This window comes from Mesocricetus auratus, unplaced genomic scaffold (assembly GCF_017639785.1).
Source record: "Mesocricetus auratus isolate SY011 unplaced genomic scaffold, BCM_Maur_2.0 Super-Scaffold_100015, whole genome shotgun sequence".
NCBI lineage: Eukaryota > Metazoa > Chordata > Mammalia > Rodentia > Cricetidae > Mesocricetus > Mesocricetus auratus.
The window spans coordinates 43,937,493-43,959,433 of NW_024429198.1; the positions used below are offsets into that span (position 1 = coordinate 43,937,493).

Genomic DNA, 21,941 nt, shown 5'->3' on the forward strand with positions numbered 1-21,941 from the left:
TCTGCTGTCAGCAGTGGGATTTTAAAAGTAGCTCCAAAGTGCTAATTCAGAACAGCAAGGTCATCTAGCTCCGCATCCCACTTACTGTAAGTATTTTCAGCTTCACTCACCCCTGCTGTTATTTCTTTGTAGCTCTGCCCATCACTGAACTCTAGTTCTCTTGGAGGCTAGAGAGCATGTTTCCTCCGCCTCCTAGTGCTACCAAAGTTTGACACAGAACAGGTACTCAGTGTTTAAAAATACATGGACCTACTATCTTTTAAGTTAAAAATGGATTCATAGAAAGGAAAAGAGTGAGAATAAGACATGCTTGCACAGCAAGTGCACTGAAAACACAATTCACTTCTAAGCCTTGTCTTGAAAAGTACTCAGAAAACCAGCTTGTTCAACACACTTTTTGCTTCTATTCAACTAATGAACATCTCATGTTATTAATGATTCAACAGTATTCAAGATTTTAAGTAGCCAAATACTTATCTGGATATTCATGAAAGCAAAATCCAACCTAATTATTACCTCTGATTCAAGACCAAAGGAATGGGAAAAAATTCCAATGAGGTAACAAGAGAGATAAGCCTGCAGTTGCCTGCAGCTGTGACTCATGTCTATGACCAGTGTCTGTGATTCGTGTGTCTGTGACCAGTGTCTGTGACTCCTGTGTCTGTGACCAGTGTGTCTGTGACCAGTGTCTAAGACTCGTGTGTCTGTGACCAGTGTGTCTGTGACCAGTGTGTCTATGACTCCTGTGTCTGTGACCTATGTCTGTGACCAGTGTGTCTGTGACTCCTGTGTCTGTGGCCAGTGTCTGTGACCCATGTCTGTGACCAGTGTGTCTGTGACCAGTGTCTGTGACCCATGTCTGTGACTCGTGTGTCTGTGTACCAGTGTGCTCATCATGTTGCTTTGTAAGTATGTATACACTTGTAAACAACTGACACTCATCATTTCTCACTGTCAAAATTCTTCCTCTCCTCTCTTATACCCCAATTTAAATGAAATCTAAAAAAGCACTACTTGTATCTTTAATTTCTGTTCCCTACTGGTGCTTACTAAGCACCTGATTAAAATATGCTTCCAAAATAGAAAGTCATTAGAGATGACTTTACAAATATAAATTTATAACATGGAAGATTTTTGATACTACAGAGTAAATGACAATAGCAATAAAGTCTTAATTCATTTATATATCAAAAACAATGCAAAACACAGCAAAAATTCTGTATATAGCCTCAAGATAAATTTAAATCTTACAAGTTGATGGTTCCAAAGGATTGATTTTCTTTTGATGTAGGTTATATGATTAACAAATCAGAGAAAATTAAATTTTTAAACCTTTCATTTAGCAAGTTAATGATTTAATAACCACAAACCCAGTACTGTTAAAGCACATTCTTAGAAAAAAAACACAGAGCAGTAACCTTCTCTTGCAAAGTCTTTAATGCACAGGTCAATGAGACTAGACTCTCAGAAAGGTTCTGCACTCCATCTTGGACCTCACACATTATACGGTCTTCAGAAACACTACAACATGCTAGGGGTATGAAAAAGGCAAGTGTTTCTGTAAAACTATAGAAGGTATTTTAACTTGAGGATCCTTGAAACAATCCCTAGGATCCACGTAACCCAAACCATTTTTGTGGGGCTGGGGAGATGACTCTGGAAGTAAAGAAACTAGTAAGCAAGCATGAGGACCATGTAAACCTGGGGCAGCATCCTGTCTGTGATGTTCCTGTGGCAAGATGGGAGCAGAGACAGGAGATCATAAGAGGTGCTAACAGCTGAGCCTTCCCTGCAAGTCCACCATAATTTCATTCATTCACTTATTACAGTACTGAGAATGGAAACCAGGACCTTGGGCATGCTATACAAGTTCTCCACTCCTGATCTACATACTCAGTCACCTCCATGTTTAATCTGAAGTAGGGTCAACCTCCTCAGTCACACAGCTCAAAGACTGACAGCTTAAATAGGATGCAGTTTGACTACTTCATGAAAATAACCCCTCATAATAACTAGGGGGAAGTGTGCTCTCCTAAGCTCATGATGCAGTTCCAGTCTTTAAAATATTGTCATGTCTCAATCTAGGTAACATCAATTAAACTTTCTGCTATAGTGTGGAATTTTAGATACTTAAAAGCATCTTACATATGGAATATCTTCTAACATTAATATATTCAAATCATCAATTAAAGCATCCCTAATTTACCTACTCAGTTAATTCCTAAAAGTTACCTATCCTAGGAACTCCCCAGTGTGGGTGCTGGAAACCAAACTCCTCTAGAAAAATAGTTAAGTGCTCTTAATCTCTAGGTCTCCTCTCCAAATCAAATCATGTTTAGAGTCTGATTATCACTTACAAAACCTAATTCTGTGAAGTAAAGGTGATTTTTTTTTTGGTTTTTACAAGACAGGGTTTCTCTGTATTGTTTTGGAGGATGTCTGTCCAGCCTGGCCTTGAACTCACAGAGATACGCCTGCCTCTGCCTCCCGAGTGCTGGGATTAAAGGCATGTGCCACCACCGCCCGGCTGGGGCTGGGGTGATTTTACTTATTTTACAAGTGTTTGGTTTTGTTTGATTTTAATAAATTTCAAACACATATAAAATTGTATGTATCTATTTTTATAATGCATCTCTATAACTCATTATCATATTTCAAGAACTCAGGGAGTTTATTCCCTGCATCTGTTGGCTTGTCACATAATTGCACTGGTGGTACAGGCTTTAAAACTATGAGATTTTCAAGCCGAAATGTCCTGATGGAAATAACTATCTGAGCTAGTGTCCTGGTTTAGTAAGAAACATCACTTTGGGTGCTGGACTACCTATATTGGGTTTCTTCAGAGCTCGGCATGCTTAGGTGGGACGCCACATGAGGGAGGCAGTCCAGCCTTGATCTAAGATACCTGAGGTTTCATGCACCACGTACTAGAGATATGAGCCACTTAAGACAATATGACCTTAGGGGCCTAAAGGAAGCGGTTTAATGTCAGAGAAGTGTGGTGACATACAAAGGATGCTGCACAGATCACAGCCACTTGTACACTCATATTTCAAACTAGCTTACCACAGCCTGCAGCAAGCTCTGCTTGGGGACAGCAAGGCATGGAGAGGTTATACACTCTCCCACAAACACCTCTGCGTCTAGAGAATCTGGGGCTGTTTGATTACTGGGAAATTGACTTTTCTTCACTACCCAGAAGAGTCTATGCTAGGAAGCTGAGTTTGCCCCGGGTGGATTAGAACCCTGACTGCAGCACTGAGAGGTGACCCCCAGAGTCTACTCTCATAATGGAGGTCTGAGTGCTTAATGGGAATAAACAGATGATCCTTTGACAGGACTCTGGGGCATGATGATTTTTAATAGACTGTATCTGCCTGAAACACCAAAGACAAAGACTGCAGCTCCTTGTACTATGGATTTGAGAAAAGCAGAAAGTATTCCACCTTCCTTCTCAGAAGCAGTAGCAACGACTAGCTCAACACCCTGCTCTAACTTCTAACGATGTAAGATGCCTTAGACTGTACCCATCAGAGGGAATGTTTCTAGTGATGGAGCTGAAAGCCTGGCTGTCTTGCTTGATTGTGCAAAATACGAGGGAGTCCTCTGTCCTCTGCCCTCCTTTTCCTGGCTGACTGTGGCCCCTTTTCCAGTGCCTCGTTTCTTTGGTGAGGACAACAAAGTTGTAAACACAGTGAGTTCCAAGCAGTTGACCTGGCCTTCTGAGAGTCTGCTTCTGCTGAGCCAGGTTGTGTAGATTCTACTATGAAGGAAAACAGTCAAGAGACTTTCACTGGTACTAATGTGCATTATTAGGAGAAAAACAAACTCCACAAAAATGCTGTCATTATAAACCATTATTCCTGAATCCTTGGGGGAAGTTGGCAGACATGGGGCTTACAAGAAGACAGAAACTCTCTGAGACTGCTTATATAGCATGTGTTTTCATCTCAATCTTGTTTTAGAAGTTGCACCACTTTAAGTGGGGGCTTAACAACCACTTAGGAAAATGGTGCCACTTTTTTTCCAGTCATTATGCGGAAGCAGGAAGCAGAATCAACTGCTGAGGCAAATTACCTGGAGCTTCAGAATAAGTTAGTTCCCTGATACAGTCTGTTATTCTAAGTAGCTCTCAAAAAAAAAAACCTAAACATAAAACTAGTGTGTGTGTGTGTGTGTGTGTGTGTGTGGTGTATATAATGGTGGAGACCAGAAGAGGGTGTCCTGCTCCCCCACCCTCTGCCTGTCTCAAAGACAGTATCTCATTGACCCCAGAGTTTGTTTAGCAGCCAGAGTTCCAGCGATCCTCTCTTGGACAAGTCAAGTTTTCTGAGCCTCAAGGATGCTGGAAGGGTATAATAATGCCTGCCTTACCTGTAAGTCAGGTAATAAGTTAATAATTAGAAGGTGACAATAAAGTTACTTTAGAGACACCAATTTACAATCTCAGGGTAAGCTCAGCATCAGACTACACACACACTGAAGAGTCCTGGATCTACACTGTGGAGTGAGTCAGGCAGGTCCCCAGGCAATCTGCTGTGACCTGTAAGGTTCTGCTGAGCTGGGGACAGAAGGAGGTGAGGCATGGGTAAGGCCAAGCCAGAGTCAAGTGCTATCGCAACCACAGGCAGAAGCAGCGTGTTAGGTCGGTGACCCTCACTCATCTCAAAACCGTGCTAGAAGGGTTGCCACTGTGCTGGTGTTAGGAGACATGAGACCCCAGAGCGCGATGTACAAAGCTGCAGGCAAGAATCCATGGCTGCGTGACCTCCACATCCTCACAGGCCCATCCTGCCGAGAATGCAGCTGGCCCTGCTTGGGTGCATTCTCCAAGTGGCACCCTGGCTCCAGGAAGACACTGCATAGCCCAGCTCTTACCGGGCACATCCTGCTTTAACACAAAGAACATTACCTGCTTATAAGATGTTCCACTGCACGTGGGAACAGGGCGACACTCAGAGCTGACTATTTCCTTATCCATGTTTGTCCTAAACGGCAGTACTGACTGCTTTCTTGTAGAGAAGCAGTGTCCCCGGGGATCGGATGTACTGCCACACTCACGGAGTGCCTCTTAGGGTATCCGGGGTGAAACAGTTCACTATTAATTTCAAATCCTGACTCAAGACAACAAGCGTGGGACACATCTTAGATACCCACAGTGTTTTGAAAAAGGTGGTGTATGTAGGAACAGAGCACACAAAGTAACAAATATTTAAATAACTTCTGTGATTTTTAAAATAATGGCCTGTGTATTCTCTTAACCTTGCAAACCCTTTTTGTTATCTGTAGCTTTTTTTTCTTCATGAGCTAACAAGCAAAGAAAACAAAACTGGAGAACTCTAGGTAGGTCCCCTGAGGCAGTACTCTCCTGGAGGTAAAATTTGGATTGGCACAATTCCAAAGGGCAAAAGACACTTGAATGTAATCCTGGAAACCAAATCCCATGTGTCAACAGACATTAAGGTGCTCAATCTATGACTTAAGATGAAATGTACAGAGTATATACATTAAGGCAGCCCATTAGAAGACCATGTTACACCAAAAGGTACCTCCTAATGTTCAAAACCATGTGCTCACGAGTGTAGATGGGTGGTGTGCAAGAGGGACCACCGCAAGTAAATAGAGCAAGACAGTAAGCAAGTCCAGAAAGACGGGGATGGAAGGGTACGGACACAGAAGCGGACGAGACGAAAAGACACACGATGATATGTATGGGTGAAAATATAATGAAAGCTGGCGCTTTGTGTGTTAATTTAAAAAATAATCAAAAATGTGCACTTCGATATGTATTGAATGATTTCTTTCTGTGACACTGTAAGGACTCAGTGTTTACGATAACTTGAAATAGAAACTGGATATTTACCTAAGAGACTGAGAAGGTCTCTGGATCAAAAGGAGAAAGTAATGAGACCTCTGCCCAGGGAGAAGCAATGTCAAGGGAACAAGGAGGGAGCAGCAGCCTTAGAGGCTCTCATCACCTCTTGTTTACACGACTGACAGTGGAGCTAACTAGACAGCCAGCTTAGAGCCCAGCAATGCTTACAACAGAGAGAAAGCTATGCTTCACTTAACCACACGGGGAAATGACAAGGAAACCAGGATAGCACCTGAAAACAGCCTTTTTAAAAAGTTCACACATACCAAAGGAAAACAGTGTTACCCTAGGATCAAAGCTTTGGCCTCAGCTTCCCTGTTCCAAAACCCACTTTCAAAGGATAAAACTAACTTTCTAAAACATGTCCAGAGCCCTTTCTCCTAAGTTAAAGAGGTAAAAATGCCAGGCTTGGGAGTACACACCTGCAATTGGGCACACTAGAGGATGAAGCAGGAGACTTGCTGGGAGTCCCTGGGTTATCCAGGGAATTCTGGCTGGCACAGGCTACAGAGTCACAGACAGACAGACAGACATGAAAAGTAAGCAAGCACCTATTCTTACTCCCGTGCAGCAGTCTTCTGTGTTCATAAGTAAAAGGTTCACAGACGCCTTGTACACATCATCTAATTTAAGCATCAACAGCCAGTAAGGTTGTCTTAGTTGATATTTTACAGACAAAGGTGAATTTCAAAATAAAAAATTATTCCTTAGCCTATGGTGAAGAAAGTGGCAGTGAGACTCAAACCCCAAAGTTGGTATCAACTACACTCTTAGAGTTTATTGATGTGTCTTCTTTTCCAAAAAGACTTACATAGACGAAGAGGTAGAAATTTTAAATTTAAAGGTGTTATTACTTAAATTATTTCAGTAAACCCATTTCCCACAATAAGGTAAAAATAGAAGTTCTAAGAACTATTTTTCTTTTTGAGAAGCTGGAAAGAAGCCAGGGGAATGACACACACGTGCTGGGATTCCAGAAGCCATTATACCTGGAATTTCAGGCTTCTCCAGAGTGAGTTGTTGGCCTGCCAGAGGTACACAGAGAGTTCCCATCAAAAATAAAAACAGCCAGAAAAAATATATTCACACGGGGAAGCCCATTTCCTTAATAATCAGATAAAGATCCTGAAAATTGGCAAATTCAACATTCTTTCAAAAACATGGGTAAAACTTTGGGTTTATTTATAAATCATCCTCAATTATGCTTTAGAACCCTAAACCACATTTAATATATAAACAATGTTCGCACAACCATCCGCTCAGTTGTTCAAGAATAATCCAATTACAACTGGATGAAGAAACAAGAGACCTAAAAAGCTGGAGTTACTGTAATTCTTAAGTGAAAAAAGAGGCAAAGTTACAAAGTACCTTTTATCTACAGGAAAAACAAAAGTAGGGTATTCAACTCCAATGTAATAAACTAAAAATAGATCAGAAACAACACTCAGCTGCTTCTAAACAGAATTGCCCAGGAAAATAAACCAGGACTCTAGGTCTAGAGCAGGAAGTAAACAATATAAGCCTGCAATACTCTTCATCAGAGAGCAAGGCGGCTCTCAGACACACGTAGGCATATTACACCTAGAAGAAGTTGGGGGCTAAGGACATACATGGCTTGGTCTGGTAAAGTGCTTGCCTTACAAGCATAAGGTCCTCAGTTCAAATCTATAGAACCCACATAAAAACCTGGGCATGCTAGCCAGGCGTGGTGGCACACACCTTTAATCCCAGCACTCTCAGAGACACGTGGGTCTAGGTGAGTTAGAAGTCAAACTCGTCTACAGAGAGAGTTCCAGAACATTCAGGGCTACACAGAGAAATCCTATCTCAAAAATCAAACAAACAACAAACAAACAAAAAAAGCTGGTCATGCCAGGCGGTGGTGGCGCACGCCTTTAATCCCAGCACTCGGGAGGCAGAGGCAGGTGGATCTCTGTGAGTTCGAGGCTGGGCTGGACCGAAAGCCTCCAAAACAATATAGAGAAAAACTGTCTCGAAAAACCAAAAAAAAAAAAAAAAAAAAAAAAAAAAAAGCTGGTCATGCAAGATGAGAGCAAGAAATCCCTGGAACTTTTGGTCAGCTACCCAGGCCTATATGGGGAAGTTTCAAATCAATCAGACACCTCATTTAAACAGAAGACTGAAGGCAACTGCAGAATGACACGAGGTTATGTGCTGAACCTCATGCACGCTAGCTTCTATGAGCATGGATGTGAGCGTGCACACGCGCATACGCATGCACACACACGCACACACACACACACACAAAGTATCACAAACAAAATGGAATCCTATAGAAGAGACACAGAGAAGCTCTCACTGACCACAGGGGTGAAATAAAGTACAATATGTAAGCAAAACTAGTCCATATATTCACACATCACTTTTGAGATGAAGCCTTATATACCATTGTGTAAAGAGGTATTCATTAGCTTATGTGGAATGTGTGTGTGTGTATGTGTGTGTGTGTGTGTGTGTGTTATGCACATAGATGTATCTGTGCACAACAACCCAAGGTTGTTGACTATGAGTAGCCTCACTCACTTTCTACCTTATTTTTTGAGACAGGGTGTCTCGATCATTGAACCCAATAGAGATCTCCAGTGACTGGCCTGTGTCTGCTTCCCCACCACTGGAATTGCTGATTCACGCCAGTGTACACAGCTTTTTAAGTGCATGATGATGAATGTTTACTGCAATGCAACACAATGTGGATTTTCATAATTCCTACAACACAAATGCATACAAAGATGATGCATATGCTAATTAGCTCTATTTAGTCACTTAATGAAATACATGCATTTCAAAATACCATGCTGTACACAACACATGCATACAACTTTTTCAATTAAAAATTTGTGTCCTGAGAAAGAGATGATAAAGATAATATATCCTAAAGTATAACTTTAAAGTCATAGGAAATGAGGTGGTCTTTAGGTGAAACAAAGGTTTGTTCATGATGATGATGCTATGAGAAATAAACAGGGTTCAAAACAATATTTTCTATACTTCTAGGCATGCATAAAACTTTCTGCAATTAATTTTTAAAAATGGAATTATCCACCTGAAAAACTAGTGTTTATTTTTTCACAGCCTAGATAAAGAACACCAATTCCTTAGCTATTTGCAAATGTAGTTCATTCTAGCAGAGTTGCAGATTGTAGATGCCCTAGAAAACTGTTTTTACTCCCCCACAATGATAGGTGTCTGTCTGTCCAGAACAGCTAGAATGAGGGCCCTTGGATTAGGATGAAAGTATCCCAGGCTGAAGAGAAAGCGCAGTGAGTTAAGTGTACTGCCGCTCTTTCCAGAAGACCCTGGTTCAGTTCTTATTAACCACATAGCAGCTCATACCTGTCTAGTTCCAGGGCTTCTGATACCATCACACAGACATCCATGCAGGCAAAACACCAATGAACATACTAATAAAATTAACTTAGGGAGGGACGGAGGGGGAACTGGGATGTGGATGCAAAATTAAAAATAATTGTTTAAAATAAAAAAAAAACAAAACCACAAAACAAACAGAAAGTATACCATACATCCTTGCACAGTACCCAGGCTGGGGAAGACCCTGGTTTTCTGTTTTAAAGCACCTCCTGGCTACAAAGAGCATCTCAGGAGAAGGGGTAAGACAAACGGGCTGGGCCCCAGCCTCAGCCCTGCTTCCAAAGAGAAGCTTCTCTGCAACCTTCTTTCCAGCAATGGAGGAACTCACCATGGTATGATGTCATAGTTTTCCTACAGGGACTCCTATCAGTGAACAGGCAACCTGGACTTATGATGAACTTCTGTGAGTTTAGGCCCATCCTGCCTTTAGCTTCTTCCTAACACACTCAAAGTGACCTTGGAGCCTGCCAGCTTGTTCTCAGGTAAAGTTTTAAAATCTGAACCCTTTTGACTAGCCCCATCTGGCAAGCTCGCACCCTTCTTTGTGGAGAGGTCTCAGAATGTAATTTTATGGATGAATTTCCTGTAACCTGAGCAGTCTGCTGAGCTTGAGTTCACTGCCTCAGCTGTTGCCGTCCAATTTGCCAATTCCATGTGCTCAGGGTGCACTGGCCTCCAAGGACAGACACTTGCAGTTTCTTGACTTCAATATTCAGCCTACATCACAGTAAAGTGGCACCCTCATCCAACCTCCACACCGCTGATACGACCACCCTCGCTGAGTTGCTACAGCAGGCAGTTCCTTGGGCCTCAATAGGGTGGGCTGCTGAAACACACTTCTGTCCAGCTGGTTATGGGATGCCTCACCCCCAGACTTGAGACTCATCAGGGTTCTCTCTCACTCTCCCTCACAGGCAGAAAAGAACATAGACTCAAGTGACTTTTACTATGTTCCCTGCTGTCCCTAGACCTTCTACAAACCCAGCCAATTCTGGGCAAAGTTCTTGCTCTTTTAATGACGGCTCTAGTGATGAGATATGATGTGAACTAAAAACTTTACTGAGAAACACTGGCATAGATTATATTGGTCAACCTCTTTACTTCAGCTTGTCTGTGAATCTCTAGAACAAAATCCTTATACACAGAACATTCCTCTCCCTTCCAGCTACCTAAGACTTTACATCAAAAGCAGTCATGGATGGTAGCAAAAACTCCTCACCCTAGCTGGAGGTTCACCCCACCACCTCAGCTTAATGAACCCTGCAATCCTCAGTCACATTTAAGTCAGAGCTTCACTCAAATCAACAAGAAAGTGAACCTAAGGTTCTAACGTCAGAGGAAATACACAATCTGCCATTTCTGTTGAGAGAAATCTTCCCCACCTTGAAATTATGAAGCTATTTTAAATTTCACATTTAGGTGTTTGGTTCATCTGAATTTATAATTATGTACAGTCATTCCTTGGAAGCTACACAGAATGCGTTCTAGTGCCTTGGTTCCCCATATGAAAATCTGCAGGTGCTGGTGTCAGCTAAGTCAAATTGTGTTCTATGTGCACAAAACCCTGCATACATCCTCCTGTATATTCAAATAATCTCTAGATCACTTATAATACCCAACATAATATAAATGTTATAGAAGTCAGTTCAACATTTGGAAGAACTTTCCATGTGTAGTATCTTAATTCCATAGAAAATGAACCTGCAGATAGGGAGGGACCACTGTGTATGGGAAATAGCCACTGCTCACCTTCCCATAGTAGTGATTATAATAATTCCATGCCAAGCCACGTTCCCTTCCCCTCCCCTAGCATAGCAGACCAGCTTTCCTGAGTCTTTGTCTACAGGTCAATCTATGTCCTGGAGAAGTATTCTGTCACAGGCCTTGACATTTGGTAGAGAAAACAGCAACCTTCCTTTCCTGTGATCTGGCTCCTTGTTTTGATTCTTCAAAGCCCTTTGCTCTTTGTGTATTCCTCCCTACATTCTAGTTTCCGTGGGAAAAGAATATATTTTGAATTAAAATTAGTTTATATCTACAGATCAGTCTGGCAAGAGAACCTTTTGACAATGAGTGTTCATTTTCAATAAGTATCATTACCATTTTCTTCCTGTGTGAGTGGGTGGGCTTTATTTGGGTGGGGTAGCTACACTTGATAAGGTTGTTAATTTTAGCAATTGCTCTAAATATTTCCTTTCCTCTGTTGATAATTTACAAACATGTAATTCTGCATGCAATAACCTTGCCAAATATTTTAACTTTTGTCATTTCTCTATGGATACTATGTGTCTTTTATGTAGTCAAATATGTCATCTGTGGATAGTGATAATTTTATTTCTCAAGCTTTCGTGTGTTGTGTCTCTGGTAAAGTAAAAAAAAAGAGAATGAATGAATGAACCAAGAATCCTGTCCAGTTTCCAATGCTATAACTGTCTTAATGTCTCATCACTAAGCATCTGGTATAGTTGCTGACACTGGAGATCCTCTTTTGCTATAGTTTGCTGCAATGGTTCCTAACTGGGGGCAAGTTCATCTACCAGGAAGGATCACTCGAGTTCCCGCTAGTCTGTGGAGGCTGCTGAGACAGTGAATGACATTCACAAAACCTCCCCTGGGTCCAGCATTTGCTGACTCTCTGCTTTGTATCTTCTACATTGTATCAGTGACACACTGGAACCCACAGCTAAAACTTTACCTAAGAGAACTATTGGAAAAAAAAAATGCTACGAGCTAAAAGATCAGAGCTCAAAGGGAGTTAGGTCCAAGTACAGACAACTGCTCCTTTGGAATCTGGCCCAGATGGCAAGGCCTTGTCAATGTAACGGACAGCAGTGTGCTGGAGGCTGAGCAATGACTTACCAACTACAGATACGTTAGTGTGGCGGGAGCACTGTCGTAATGCAGTTGGGATTTTAACCATTTTATATTAAATTTATATTGGACAAATAGTTTCATGAAAAATTGTTGAAAATTCTTTTAAAACTATCAGTTAAATGGGTTTATAATTAGTAAAGTTTCTCAATTCCTATTTTAAAAATTTATAATCCACATATGCCCATATATTCACCAACTATAGGGGAGCCTTATAATACACAGACATTTGAAAGCATCCTGTCAAAGTTACCTTATCCAAGCAGGCAGATGTTATGGCTATGACAATTTCTTTACTTCTATACACTTGATACAGCAGAGTAACAAAAGACTGTATCTTTACAGTTATAATTTTAATAGGACACATCTTGCTGTGTAAATGTAAGTTTTCTGGTAAGGTATCTAGCTACTTATATTTCCTTCCCATACAACTTGACCTGAATTGATCTTTTCTAAACAATTCCAAGTTGCATATTTGTACCTTTCTGTGTATGACTGAAAGCAGAATACATTAATACAGTAAAATCACACTGAACACAAAATAGCTACTGTCTTGTGACAGCACATATACAGAAAGGTGAAAGGCCAGAGGGGAATCCCACAGGCAACAGCACTGGGCAGCTGCTTAGACCAATCACTGTGCTCATTTGGGTATTTTGGTAACTTATTTCACGAACTGATCTTTCTAAATATTTTGCTTGCTTTCTCACTGGAAAAAAGACATGTGTTACTAAAAGGTTGTCTTCTCTTATGTTGGGGAAGTCTTATGCTAATAAAGCACTGTCTGGCCAATAGGAATCTAGATAGGTGGGGCTAGGAATCCAGGAGGATTCTGGGTAGGAGAAACACAGGAGAGTCAACATGTAACCGCCATGGGGGTAGGAGCCCAGAACTATTCTCCGGTAAGAGACATACTTAGATTAACAATTATGGGGTAATTACTTAAAGCAGAGCTAGCCAGTAAGAGACAAGCAAGGCCAACAGCTTCTTAATGAATATAGCCTCCTGTGTGTTTATTTGGGACTCATGCGGATCTCGAAACAGGCTGGCGCGGCAGAGCCCAGGCGACTGGCGGGGGATAAACCAAAGCGGCTAGCAAGGAAAAAGCTTCTCTTAACACTTAGACACATGGCTTGTTGGATTTAGTGTCTAGACACACATCAGTCCTGTGTTCCTGCAGAAGAGCTGTGAAAGACTCTGACTGCCAGCCATACCATCAGTAAAAGTGGAAAACTCAATGAAAGAAAGCTGTTTTAATCTAGTTAGTTCCTAAGTGTCACATGAATTTTTAAGACATTTTAAACCCCACTTACACTTTAAAAAGAAAAAGGCACTCTTTAACAAGGGGAAGTGCACATCAGAGTGTAGTGTGTACAATGGTCCTGGACAATGCTCCAGACAGGGTGGTCAGAATCATGGTGTTACACAATCTACAGTCTGAACACTCAGAAGACTGTTCTGCACAAGTTAACCATTAGCATCTCCTTACAAAGATAACAGGATGTCTCTCTTGTTGGCAATTTTATAAAATATGTCTCCACATGAACACCAACAAGCCGTCTACCACACTGTCTGTGAACCTGTCAGAAACCACAGAACTGTGGTGTCTGTTACATCATGTCATATTGAATTACCTCTAGCACTACCCATCAGGTGAATAAAACCAAACTAATGTTATTAGAGCATGTAAAATGGATGTGTTCAGTAAATCCTGGCCTTAGTAACAGTCTTTGTTTAAATTTAACTAGATTGTGACAGTAGGCTGGCAACATTAACATTCACTCTTAAGACCAACAAGAAGATCAAATGACTAGGAACGAAAATAGCTCTGGGAGGCAGTCATAAAAGATGAATGACGAAACGGGAACAGCGTCAGTTTCAATGGGTGGCTCTGAGAACCTTACTCCACCGAAGGCTTCAGACATTCCCTGATAGCGCGGCTGCCAGAGCCAAGCCCATGCCGTGGCCCTCCCCTCACAGCAGACATCCCTCTAAGCAGGCAAGGAGAGAGCACTTGTGTTAAACCCTGTCCTGGAGCTGGCACAGCAAGCAACACAGACACCCAGCACTGGGGAGGAAGCGGGAGTCTCCATGTTTCAAGCTGTGTGACAGTGACAACTGACTGCGGTCCACAACTACCATACCTGTGTTTCTTGATGCCATTGGAGAGGGCATCGCCCCCACCACAATCTTTTCCTTCGGACATTCTGTGTTTTCCACTGCTCACGGGTACTTCGTTCTCTTCAAAGGAGTGTGCTGTCACCGCTTCCAGGCAAGTCAGGGACCCCTCGGACTCGGAACCTGTGGCAGAACAGGCTCATGGTGAATGGACTGAACATGGGTGCAAGGCTTCACTAACAATGGATATGTCCCTCAAGGCCTCGGCTGTGAAACTCAAGCAGCCCACTTTGTCCTTTCCCAATCCGCAAACACCTACCTCCTCAGGGATTTCAGAGAACCCGCACCCACAGCGGCTCACATGGATTTATGTGACAGATGTACACTTATATAAAGTTACAATTAAACTGATTTTATATACTCAGAGGTAGCCAAAGATTGTTGAGTTCTTTAAGAAATCATATTCAGCAGTCTCCCACCCCCAAATTTCTATTCTCTTCCTTCTCAAGGCATCTCAGCTATAGCTTACCCCAAAAAAGGTTCAATTTTAAAAACTCATGTATAATGGAAGAGCCACAGTGGCTGCACTTAAGAGACTTTAAGTCACATCAAACTCCGCAGTAACAAAAGGAAAGGCGATTTAAAAACCATGTAACAACACTGCCCTGGCACTGTTTATCTGAGTTCTTGTGTCCTTATATCAGTTACCAGGCAGGTGGTCTAAGGGTGGAATACCACATTTCCAGTTGCCTATGTACTCAGAAGGGGCCATCTGCTTGCTGGGGACCAAGATGATGATTCACTTCTGTATCCTCCATGGCAACTGCCCAGACTTTCACACTCCACATCTCCTCTGAGCATCTCCAGGATGCTTTGGGGAAGGTGAGATGAGGCTCTGGATTATCTGTATGTATGTTAGTAATCTCTTGCTTTGCGAGTGGGGTCTTAGGGCCTGAACCCCAGTTTTCTGACTCCTCATTTAGTAGCTTGTTTTGGCTCAAAGCAGTAGCTACACACTCTCCAGAAAATTTCTTTCCAGGAGGCCCCTGTCTCTGGTAAAGCAGTATTCAGGATTGTCTACAACTTCCCTTTGACTCTACGCACTTGTGCTAGGCTCTGAAAACTTGCCTCACAAGGCTGGCACAACCCGCTTGGTGTGTGTTATTGCTGAACTCCCATAGGCTACATATGCATGACAGCTCAGCTCTGAAGCAAGTAGTTTAGGCTTTCTTTCTCCCCGCTTGGCTCAATGCATTGAGTCTTACTGCGATCTCATTAGGTTGATTCAGAAAGAAGCAAATTCTGGGCACCACAGTCCTAGCTACATCACTGCTGCTTACACCGGCAGGGCACCTGGAGCCCGAGTGGGGACAAAGGCCACAGTTCTGTTCTCTCCACTACTTACTACAAAGACACATACTAGTAGTCCTCCACTATTCCCTGTTTGGCTGGCCATGGTTTCAGCTCCTTGAGGTCAACTCTGATTCAACAATACACAGAAAATTCCAGAAACCATTTCCAAGCTTTAAATTGAGCACAGCAAGGTGATAGTGCTCCATGCCACCGCCTTGTTCTGAGGGCTGTGATGGTAACTGTTATAACTGAAAGTTCTGCTCCAAGGAGCTACAGGACCAAACACACAAGAAGAGGGGAACACATCAGAGGAAAGGGGCCCAATGCCTGCATCTCACAATTTATTCACATGTAAACTATTAAGAATTTCAAGAGTTAAACAACTTTGATGACTTAAAATGCAGTTGCAGTTTATAATTTAGATGTCAAAAATATCAATCAAGCAAACACAGAATATTGTGTTTGAAATTTAAGAGACACAAATGACAGGAAGGGACTCACCTACTTACAAAGCTTTTTTTTTTTAACTAAAAAGCAGATGTATGGTAAACAGTAAACAAGAGATAGCAGGAACTTCTATGAGCAAAGATAGTCTTTTCATAAACAAGATCTCAATATGGTGACTCGACCGCTGAAGCCTCATTTTCTTCATGTGTATTAGTCATTTTAGGAATGTGTACATAGGGGCCACCACATTCATCCCAGGGACATGGAATCAGATGTCACTGCAGACCCTCTCCTCGCTGGCTAGTGGCATCCCTGTCCCTTTTCCTTGTCATCTCCCTGTTCCTCCCCCTCCTCTTCTCTACCTTCCTCATCCTAGCTCCTCACTATCTGGCTTATCAGCTAAAAAAGGTCTGACAAAGGTTACCAATGACCTCTGTTTCCACCCTAACTATGACTCGTCTATTAATCTGACACTGCTCAATTCATTCCTCGCTTTGTAGGGGCCATGTGGAAAGCAGGTGCATGAGATTCCCAAGCAGTGGGAAGTAGATGTGTCCAGTAAATTGTTCCAGGTACAATAACAGAAGCCGGAATGGGGACAGCGGGCCACCAGGCAACAGTCCACTTCATGGTGGAGAGCGGAGTCAGAAAGGGCTGGAGAGTGGGGTGAGTAGGCTAACAAGAACCAGGAGAAGGACAACAGAGTCGCACTTAGAGACTGTGCCAGGCAAAAGGAGACCGGATGAGTCAGTGTGGGAGCAGCAAGATGCTTACAAAAGAGCAGAGAAAGATGCTGGAAGGAGTATGCATCATGTACCCACTGCAGAGGATAAAAAGGGGAGGGGGAAGGCAGCAAAAGCAGACAGAGGACAAAGATACAAAACGAAGCAAGGGATGACATCTTTCTGTGTTACACTGAGAGCGACTGAACTTTTGTTTGCAAGCAACTGCTTTTACTTCCTGGTTGTGATGTGCCACGCAGTTGATCACTCATGAAGGCAGGAGCTCAGAGTTCTTGGCAAGTGCAGAACCTCATGGCAAGCACTGCAGTGCCAGCCCCGGCAGTCAGGGTGCCGAAGGCCACTTTCACTACAAGAGGGACCTGTCTCATGGAGCACACATAGCTTTAGCATCACACACATCATTTCCAGTGTCACGGTTTCAAAAGAAGGCCATAGCTGCAAACTATTTACATTCAAACACGTTTATTAGACCAGATGCCAACCTTTCATTACTCCTGTTTCCCACTTTCCCACTGTTTGCCCACATCGGCACTAAGGCCATAGCAGCTGTAACGGTGTACAATTTTCACCAGAGCCCATCCACACAGGTGACTTGTCAGGTCTTCTGGTAGGCTTCAGTGCCTCTGAGGTCATCATTCAACTCTGCAAGCTCCTCAATTCTATCCCACTGTAAGTGGCCAATAGGCCAGGTCTCATGACTATCCCCTGTTCCTGGTGGATATAACCACTTTAAAGGGAAACATGGCATTGGAAAATACGTCATTCCTCCATGTGTTGGCTACTTGTCCTGTACTATTGTAAGCCATAGAACTTACACTTAAAAAACAAAACAAAACAAAAACCAAGGGTCACGAGACACCAAATCTGGAGTTCCAGTTTGGGAGAGGCTGTTTGTATCTCACACATTGCTATAAAGGTTCACATGTTAAAGCTTCCTCTCCAGCTTTGAACTACTTGAAGGCAGTGGATTCTGTAAGAGGCAGGCTCTCATGGAAGGTCTTGTGGTCGCTGGATCTACTGATTAAATGAGAATGGTCCCCATATAGCGTCATGCTTAGCTTAGTCTCTTTTGAGGAACTGACTGGAAGGATCAGGAGGTATGTCACTGTTGGAGGAGGTTTGTAAGTAGGGGCCTGATGTTCCATGAGTCTATGACGGGCCCCATGTCATTCTCTCTCAGCCTGCTGCCTGTGGATCTCAGTTCCTTCTCCAGTCCTTGCCTGCCTGCGAGCCTCCATACTCTTGCCATGATGGTCACGATCCGCCCTCTGAAACTGTAAGTAAGCCCCAGAAGCGTGCTTCCTTTAAGAGTTTCCCTGGCCATGATGTCTTCACAGCAACGGAAGAGCAGCTAAGACACAGGGGATGCACCCTCAAAGGAGATGCTTCTCATCACAAGGCAGACAGGGCTATTTCAGTGTGTGCTTGTGTCATGATATGCTGCTGTGCCATTACTGATGATGGGCTGAAACTTCCAGAACTGTGAACGAAAATAAACCTTACTTCTTTAAGTTAGTTATCTCAAGCGTTTGTTAAGGTGATGGAAAGCTGACAAAATCAGATAGGAATGGTGGCACATAGCAATGTGAAGATACCTAATCCCAGCACACAGCAGTTTAAAATGGTTAACAAGAATGACACATTTTACAACAAAGTAACAAGCAAACAAACAAAAAATCCCACAGAAATGCAGCTCTGAACAAACATGTGACACGCTGAGACCACAGGCCTTACACTCTTGATGCATGCTCTATTTATTCTGGTCTGTTCAGCTCTGAGCTCAAAGCCATTCTCAAAAGATCACCACATGGGAGCATAATGATTTTTCTACTACCAGTAAATGTAATTACAAGAAGTTGATTTTAATAATATGTAGTTAGATCTATAGGATATTAGGTAGCCATTTAAGTTTCTCCTGAATTTTCACTACAAATACTTGTGATCCTATACTAAGCAAGTGAAATAAAATTTTAAGATGCCTCACTGATGCTTCTAGTATCACTCCTGATCTTCTTCAGGACACTTGGGAATATCCGTAGAGTCTAAAGACAGGAAAGGGGGGCCTGGTGTAGTTTTATTTGTGAGTCTACTCTACCCAGGTCCTGAAGGACTCAACTTGAGTTGCCATGTCTATATTTTACAAAAATATAGATCCCCCTGATTAAGGAAAAAGGTATTAATAAAACAGCTGAGACAATTCAAAACCCTCTAAAGCTGTTTTTAACTCGGTAAAACGTAACAAAGCTCAGCATTATTCTGCACACATTTCAGATTGAATGTGGCATGGTTACTGCAAGACCACGTTCAGAAGTGCCTGCCCTTCAGAGAAGTGCTTGGACAAGAGGGATCTACCTGAGCCAGTGGCTCTCAACTTTCCTAACATGCAACCCTTTAACACAGCTCCTCATGTTGTGGGGACCCCCGACCATAAAATTATTTCTGCTGCGACTTCACAACTGTAATTTTGTTGTTACAAATCATAATGTAAATAGTTTTGGAGACAGAGGATTGCCAAAGGCATTGCAACCCAGGGATTGAGAACCACTGACCTAAGCGGTAGTGGTGGGAACTGGGGAGGTGGGGCCTGATTGGAGAAAATGGGCGGCTAGGGATGTGACTCTGACGAACGTATTTTATCCCTCGTACTTGCCCACCCCACCTTGCTCACTTCCCAGCCACTATGGGGTAAGAGTCTCCTCTGCCAAGTTCCCTAGATGCTCTGTCTTACTGCAGGCCTACTGAAACTGAGCAAGTCAACTCTGGCCTGAACCCGGAGTGCTCAGGTATTTTGTCACAGTGACACAATGTGACTAACACAGCTCCCTTCATGACAAAGATAGCACGGGCATAGGACTGTGACGGGGGTATTGTGACTCCAATCACTCTAGAATTAAGATAACCTTTGCCTCTGCCTTTTCAGGGTTATAGGCATGTTCCAGGTGTTGACTCATTCATTATTCCTACCTAAAGGCTGGAAGAACAGGTCAGAGCTCACAATCAAACCCTGCTAATAATTCTACTGGGCTGTTCCGATAAGTGCCCTAACATGACCTTTGAAGTGCAGCATAAGAACAAACAAGAATAAAGCAGAAGACTCAGAAGAACCATGGACAGCATCCAAATCACGCTTCCTCCTCTTTCTTAAGGTTACAGGGAAGGGCAAGAAGCACAGCTCAGTTTAAAGCTTTCATTGTTTAAGTTACCCATGAACTGGGACTCTTCTTAAAATGCCTGGAATGACCCAAATGCAGCTTTAAATGCCAGGGCCACATCCTATTAAGCAATAGGTATAACCTCATAAACTCAAAAATAACACAGAAATAAATGAGAGAGCAGAACAAAGAAATAAAGCTGACCAAATCATATTTAAAGTAAATTATGAACTGAAAATACAATGACTCCAGAGTTGGCTGCCAAGAGACTGCTGTAGTAATTTAACGGGGTGACCAGAGCAGGAATGGGGCACGAGGTTCATAGGCACTCTAGGCATCCTCCCTAGAGGACATCTGAGGTCAAGGCAGCCACACTGCTAGGTAGCGCTTGCCACAGACTTCTCAAAAGCCCCTAAGGAATAATCTAGCACTTCCATTTGTAAGATCTTTACACGTACTTGAAGAATTACATGACCTACAACATACAGGTTTGGATAAACCTTAACGGACCTGAGTTTAAGTCTCAAGTTGCCTGATTCATCTTGATTGACAGGCTTTTTCAAAATTATTTTTGGGGAAGTCACAGATGCATTCAAGACCTGTTACAGAGTAACAACTTTGGGAGATTCCCGTAACCAGCAATCGGCCTGCCACACACTAGCTAAAGGACTGGCTTCAGAGACAGTTAGGAGGGATTAATTCACTACAGTGGAAGACATACAAAACCACATATGCAAACACACGTGTTTGAGAACATGGGAGGACCTGATTTTAGGGAAGTCAGAGTCAGCTTCTGAGAAAACACGACAAGTAAGCTTCACGGAGAAGGATGAAGACAACGATTTCAAGCCAAGGGAGAAGGAACTGCCAAAGAAGGCAGTCACAGGGAGACAGGGTCCTAGAGACTGTGTTACATTGGGGCAGGTCACAGAGTTCGGGCTTGAGCCCACAGGTGGCAGGAGTTGTTGGAATACATTGCTGGCTGGTTAGAGGTTGCAGTCAGCCATAGCCTGGCAGCTTTCTCTGAGTTCGGCAATATGGAAACTCCCTCCCTATGCAGCAAAACTTCCTGCTGTCTGCCTGCCCTTATCTGGAGACCGTCCCTGGGCCTGGAGGACTGACTTTATCTGAACGCTGTCTCTAACCCAGATACCTAATTCATCTTTAGCACAGATCCCTGCTGGACGACCTGTGCTAGGAGCTCGGCTATGGGACCCTACTACCACACACTGAGCCTTGTGATAGCAGAGTGCTACTTCATGCAAATTAGGTCTGTCCCCAGATCCCCAATCCTATATATTCCTTATACTCTGGAAGAAAATTGAGCTGATTCACTGAAATCTGTCTGGGGAAGGGGGGAAGCTGTCTCTGTTCATGCTCATGGGACCCTTCTGATGGCCAACAGGCTGAGAGGGACAGGGATGATGCAATTATTTTACAAGATGATGACTAGCATCTGCTTTTGACTTTGCACATGGCCCTGGTATACCATTTCTTATGGATATGGTAATAACTACCACAGACTAAATTCTGCAGTGTCCCAATATCAGTTTCCCTTAGTTAAAACCAGAGTGCTGGCAGGACAGTACCGTACCTGGGGCTCTAGAGGAAAATCCCCTGAAGGCCCCTTTACATCCACATGGGTGCAGGTGTGCCAGGCTCCTGGACATACTAACCAATCTCTATTTCTACCTTCATGTTACCTCTCCTCACATGGCTGTATAACCTTCCAATCTGCCTCTTGTATGAGAGCATTTGTAAAAGGACTTTGGTCTAACCTAGAGTCACTGCAAAGATTCTATCAATCCTATCTGCAAGGATGCCATTTTGCAAATGAGGTGATGTCTACAAGTTCTATCGATTGAAAGGTGGGCATGTGTCTGGAGATCGGCTTCTCAATACATCATAGCCAAGAACATAATGAAAACCAGTGACACAGAATGGAAATGAGGAGACCTATTACAAGGGCAGTGCCACGTCTGTGGGGTCAAA

At 42.9% G+C, this 21,941-nt stretch overlaps 1 protein-coding gene across 7 annotated transcripts in view; it reads right to left on the bottom strand.

Annotated features, from left to right (window-relative positions):
* The window catches only part of Osbpl1a (oxysterol binding protein like 1A), a 193,227-nt gene that overhangs the window by 48,338 nt on the left and 122,948 nt on the right, over window positions 1–21,941 (bottom strand). For all 7 annotated transcript variants that reach the window (XM_040757850.1, XM_040757852.1, XM_040757851.1 and 4 more), the window contains one exon: window positions 14,281–14,437. In XM_040757850.1, coding sequence (XP_040613784.1) covers window positions 14,281–14,437 — 157 coding nt within the window. The remainder of the gene's footprint in view (window positions 1–14,280; window positions 14,438–21,941) is intronic.